Genomic DNA, 6000 nt, shown 5'->3' on the forward strand with positions numbered 1-6000 from the left:
GTTGCCTGTTCAAGTTAGTGCCGTCGTAACTGTTTATTCTGTTGGTAAGAGTAGGATTATCTCGTTGGATTTTAACAAGTTTCCCCCCAGGCTTTCACTAAGCTCTTTGTGCTTATGCAGTTAATTCATTTAATCTGGCACAGTCTAGAATACCGGCAGCCATATTAACCCCAGTGTCCCCACCCCGTCTCCATGCAGGGTCCTCTGTCAGTCTTCTCGGCCAAGCAGCGGTGGACGGCCCCGCGGACGATACGACTTCGCCCGGACGACGGAGACCTGGGCTTCACCCTGAAAGGAGAGCCGCCGGTCCAGGTGGTTTCCCTGGACCCCCTCTGCCCGGCCGCCGTGAGTTAGCCCCTCATACTTTACCATTGACTGACCAGGGGGAGATATTGGAAGAGCTATGGCGCACCCAGGGATGCACCTAAACTCAGTGTACCCACCTGAATGGTTTACCCATCTTTTTAGGGTGACAGTATATTTTGTGAATATTGCGATTTTTCCCGCGATATTGAATATGCCAATGCTTGAATAGTAAGATCAAATTTCTAGGTTGTTAATAATAGTAATTATTATTGTTATAGCCTAGAAATTGCTGTAATTTGATGTAATTTGGATGAAATAAAATATTCCCCCCCAAAGACCCTGACAAAAAAAACGAAAAAAATAAAAAAAAAGACCCCCCCCCCACCCCAGCAATAATATCGGATATCGTGATATTTTGGCGGGACAGTATCGTGATATTAAATTTTGGATATCGCCCAAGCCTAGGTGACAGTCATATTGTTAATGTAAATCCATTGTGTAACCCTTTTGTATTTATTGCTGTTTTTTGTGTGCATCTACAGCTTCACAAACTAAGTTAATGCCCGAGGTAAACTGAAGCTCGTTCACGGACCTCTATTGCCATGCTCAATACTTTTTCTTCATTAGCAAAAGCCAGATGCATAGATTACTTCATGTTAACTCATGATACCTACAGCAGGATTAACCGACAGGGAGCAGCTTTGTCTACAGCGGGAGAACCAACAGTGTGAACTTTCTAATACGAAATGAAACAAAGTCATTCTTGGAAACCGAAACAGGATTAAGCCTCAGAGAACACTGGGAGCTACCCCTGCCCACTCTGGCCGCTAATTTAATTAAGAATCCGAGTCTCTGCCCACTGCAATCCATTCAGGCTGACAGCTCATTAAGATGCGCAAACAAAGAGCAGGCTCTTATTAGGCCGAGCAGGCTGTGCAGAGAACCAGATTAGCGGTATTACATAAACCCAGCCAGGCCAAACTATTTATGACTTTAATACTCCGTTCAACAGGACTGTGATTGTAGAATTGACTGATTCCTGTGAGTTGTGTTGACATGCCTCTTGCTAATATGGATCACGTTATCAGACAGAAGTAGCCGAGCTTGTTTTGATAAGGCAAGTTTCCCACAGCTCAGGAATGATGTGCTCCGATACAGTTTGGAGTGTCGTCACCTTGCTACACACACACACACACACAGCCACCATGTTCCAAGTGTTTTACCTCATTTAAAATTAGCTTTGTTCTGGATTGCTCAGACTAAACCACAGCGTTTACTCTGCTGAACCACGCTGCCACCAGAGTGTTGAAGGAAAGGTGAACCCGAATCTGTTACCCTGCAGATAAACCCGCAGCTGTAAATATTGACTCTGCCCGCCGCAGTATCGGGATGTTTCATTGGCCCTCCTCAGTAACCCCTCCTCTTCCTCCTTATCTCCGGTTGCCAGGCCGACGGGCTGAAAGAGGGCGACTACATTGTTGCCGTGGGCGACGCCGACTGCAAATGGCTGGGTGTGAGCGAGGTGATGCGGCTCCTGAAAGACGTGGAAGAGGAGGGGGTTAACATCCAGGTGGTCAGCATGATGGACAGCAACCCACCCATGGTAAGCCGCACCCCCTTCCTCTCCTATTGGCTCAGAGGAAAGTCATCCGTCTGGTTTCTCTGATGGTGACAACAAATTGGTCTTTGCATCAGGTGGCTAACCAGCAAGTCTCAGATTTCTCTTTTTAGGTAGTGTTTCCCACAAAGGGAAATAGACCATACTGTTTCCCATGAGAAAAAGCTGAGAGTCTGAGACCTTACAGCCAGAAAGTAAGCTGACCAACCCAGAGCAGAAGAGCTTCCTTTATTTGGATTGTGTATGAAATGGTATAGTATATGCCAGTAGCCAACACTTAACGACAAAGGGCTACAGTTTGTCATTTTGCTGTGGACTCATCCACAGTTGCACGTAGGATATCACATCAAAACACAAGTGCTAAGTAAAAGTCAGCTTATGATTCTGGGTATTTATTGGCCTTCATGTTAAAACAATGACAAAAAGACTTCAAACTTCAACTTAAACACTACCTGACTGACCCAATATATTGACCGGTACAGAGACTGAGCAGAAAGTGACTCTTTGACCAAACAAATGCATCGGCACATCCGCCTCTTTTCCACTAAATGTCACCTTCAACCTCTCTCCTCTGCCCAGCCTGCTAAGAGTGCCACCTTCTGCGGGAACCTGCCCAAGACCTACTCCATGATCTGCCTGGCCTTCGACGATGACGACAAGAACCCCAAGTCCCGCAAAGTGACCAAGAAGTCGTCCTTCCTCAGCTGGGGCCTCAAGAACAGGCTGAAGAGTGCCAGCACCCTCAGCCTCCCCACCGCCGACCACTCCGGCACCCTCCCCTGGAACAAGCCCTGCCCCACCTTCCCCAGCTCCAGCTCCTACAACAATGACAGTGGCCTCTACTGAGTTAGTTACAGGCTTTTTTTCCTTTGGTTGTCCACTGGAATACTGAGCAGTGGTTTATTTAGCCAATATAATGATGACATCCCTGCCGGCAACCTTGGAAAGTGGCTGTACCAAATATGTGGGTGCTTGTGTTGGTACATGGGTGCCTCACCAGCACAGTTCAGTACCTGAACTTAATGGGAAATTATCCTGTACCTTGCCAGTAAGCGTACAGCGGAAAAAAAACATACCAGTTATCATTCCAGTCTATATGTACACAGAGCTCAAACTCCTGAGTTAAACCATCATCTTATTATGGTGTCTTGGCCTTGAGAGGAAAAACTCCAAATGTATTGAAGAACAAAAACGCAGTTGTACAGACAGACCCAGTGTCGGTTTCTACTGGACTGCAGGAGTTCAGTTCTCTTGTGGTTTAAGCGGTCCCTCGGTAGCTTCATGTAGCTACACACTGCACAGCAGTACTCACTGCCTTTGCTACAGTGCAATTAGAAGGTACTCATGTTCCCTGTGTATTGTCAGTGTATGCATATTTCATACTGTACACGTGAAGGATTTTGTTCATCGCCACAATAATCGTTGTAACCAGTGGATATTGGTCAGTTTTAGGGCCTGGAATACACATATTTTCGAAATAGATATGTACATGTATCGAACCATGTTGCTCCAGTATGTTAAAGGGCAGGTGAGGGAAAATATACTTCTACTGTGGAGTTGTGCGGGGAGAGTTTGATGAATGCAATGCACTGTAAGCTGCTAAAAAAATCCTATATATATATATATATATCTTTATTTTGTATTATTGTCATTTATGTATTTGTGGGACAGCCTTTGAAGAATATTGTTTATGGTGAGTGCCATGCTAGGGACACGGTGTAAATGGGAATATGGTATTTTTGGTTTGCTTGGTGTGCCAGTGAGGTACGCCACCAATCAGAATGCCTCCGCGTCTCTGATATGCCAGGATCTACCGCTTACCATTACATCTCTGACTCATCTCAGTCTCTCACCCACTTCCAGCCCTCCTCTATCAACGCTGCTGCTCTCTGGCAGTTTGTCCAATTTTAAGAAGAGCGCTGACCGTGCGTCTCTGTTAATGTGAATCTTGCTGTCGATGAAGGATATTTTGTCTCCCGAAGGGAAGACTGTGGCTAGACTGACGTCATTCCTGGATACTACCTGCCAGTCACTGAACAGTGAGTTAGATCAAAGCCCACAGTCAGTTTTCTACTATTTGTCTCTACCTGTGTCAAACGTCAAATCCTACATTTTACTGACACTTCGCAGTGTTGGTCTATCTCTTTATCTACAAAGTAGATTCTTATGCACATTTGATAATCAAATTATTTATGTGATAAAAATACACTCAAAAAGAAATAAAAAAAATGTTGTTGTAGGCTTCAGAACTAGTTTGTGAATGGTGACGCTATATATACTGGTACATTTTGTCTTTGTAGAAATGTTTTAAAATGTAAATGTTCAGTTTTTAGGTGGATTCTTCCATAAAGATGTAAGAATACTTCCTCTAGCATTGAGCAATTCTAAAGCCTTTGTCTAATATCTCTAAAAACGGTATCATGGAGAAGATTTAACACTCTGCCTTTTCTGTACAGTTTCCAATACTGAGAAAGTGTTTACTTAATATAGTGTCTTAAGTGCCATTTATGCTTTATCATGAAGGAATCAATGAATTGAAGGTCACGGTAACTATAAGGGTATAACAAGAATGTGCTGTAATTGATTAATTGCATTAAGTGTGAACTATTTTCTTCTTCCAGAGGCATATATACCCACACAGGCCATGCTGTTGTCTTAACAGACCTCTACATGCATGTCTCTGTGCATACTGATCCTAAATGCCTTAGTCTATACGCAGATCGTTCAGGTACCTGTTCTACCGCTAATGGTCTCTAGGAGCCTTTGCTTCTTTCTCTGGACTTACTGCTGCACAATAACTGTGGTGTTAATGCTTTGATAACTGTTTCATTGTGTTCTGTGTCACGTGTAAAATAAAATCTCAATAAAAGAGGGGATAAAACTGATTTGCTTGAGTTCTTTTATGTTTGTGGTCCTGTGTAGTTCAGTGGGGGAGAGCAAGACACAGGTTTTTGCTCAACTGTTAATCCAAAAAATTGTACTAATTTTATTTTAGTAGCCTCATTTTATTTCATTTCAGTGTATCTGGAAACATGGAACTGGAACAGTTCCAGGTTCACTATAATTCATGAAACCTATAATTGTTAAATGTTTACATGGTATATAAACATCTATTTTTTTAGTTTTTAAGTTTCTGTAGGTGGCGCTCTTTTCTTTGTCTGTTCAGCCATGGTGGCTGTCACTGCTCATGCTACCTACCCTTCTCTTTCGGAGGAGGCTGCTACGGAGTTGTGTGTCATATGGACTAACAACTTTCACCTGTTTCAACTGGCATAATGGTATTTGTAGAAATGGAGGAGTTCCAAAGTTCCAATTCACTGTATTACAACAGAGGCTACACTTGGCTACAATAGGCTACTACAAATATTATGTTGCTGTCTTTCACGTTAAAAAAAAAACCCAATTATATGGACAATTTGCATCAATGCATAGCCTACCAAAACTGTTGTAGGAGCCAAGCCTATATTGGACAACTTTTCTGTTTTTGCTTTCTTCTTCTTTCTAGATAAGTAGAGATAGTCTTCATATCTTCCAGCTGTAGATGATAATTATTTACCTCTTTAGTGTAGTATAGCCTAGTTCCTTGTATTGAAACTTCATTAAAAAATAAAATAATTTAATCACAATTTATTGTTCATGTAGGTACTGTAGTAATATTTACTGTCTCTTTAAGAAACTCGCTGGTCACTGTTCCTCCTGGATTTGTGTTATAATGTTATTTTTTGCTTTAGTTATTACATTTTTACTTCTGTATTGGATAGTAAGTACTGCTTTGTGGATTTGCCTATGGGATTGTGAATAAAGCGTTTGGTACTGTAGCCCCACGACGTTGAATTTTGTTGGGAATCGATCTTGGGTCTCCCGATTGAGAGTCTGCAATCTAACTCCCTGCGGGCCACGTGAACCATAAATAATCCAAAACATATATGAGGGAAATAAATGCAGTGTAAAAGCTGACAACAAATGGACTGAACATTTTAAACAAGCCAGAGGGGTCTGTCAGGGACGTAACTTAAGTCCAACACTTTTCAACATTTATATAAATGAACTAGCAACACTGTTGGAGAATTCCACCT

General features: G+C 42.5%; 1 protein-coding gene across 2 annotated transcripts in view; it reads left to right on the forward strand.

Moving 5' to 3' along the window:
* rhpn2 (rhophilin, Rho GTPase binding protein 2) overlaps positions 1-4809 on the forward strand; it is a 43693-nt gene extending 38884 nt beyond the window's left edge. For both annotated transcript variants that reach the window (XM_071910534.2, XM_071910535.2), the window contains exons 13-15: positions 199-345; positions 1754-1909; positions 2504-4809. In XM_071910534.2, the coding sequence (XP_071766635.1) occupies positions 199-345; positions 1754-1909; positions 2504-2770 (570 nt within the window). In that variant the 3' untranslated portion in view covers positions 2771-4809. The remainder of the gene's footprint in view (positions 1-198; positions 346-1753; positions 1910-2503) is intronic.
* Positions 4810-6000: the final 1191 nt, after the last annotated feature.

The sequence above is a fragment of the Centroberyx gerrardi genome, chromosome 1, assembly GCF_048128805.1.
Source record: "Centroberyx gerrardi isolate f3 chromosome 1, fCenGer3.hap1.cur.20231027, whole genome shotgun sequence".
In the NCBI taxonomy this organism is placed as follows: domain Eukaryota; kingdom Metazoa; phylum Chordata; class Actinopteri; order Beryciformes; family Berycidae; genus Centroberyx; species Centroberyx gerrardi.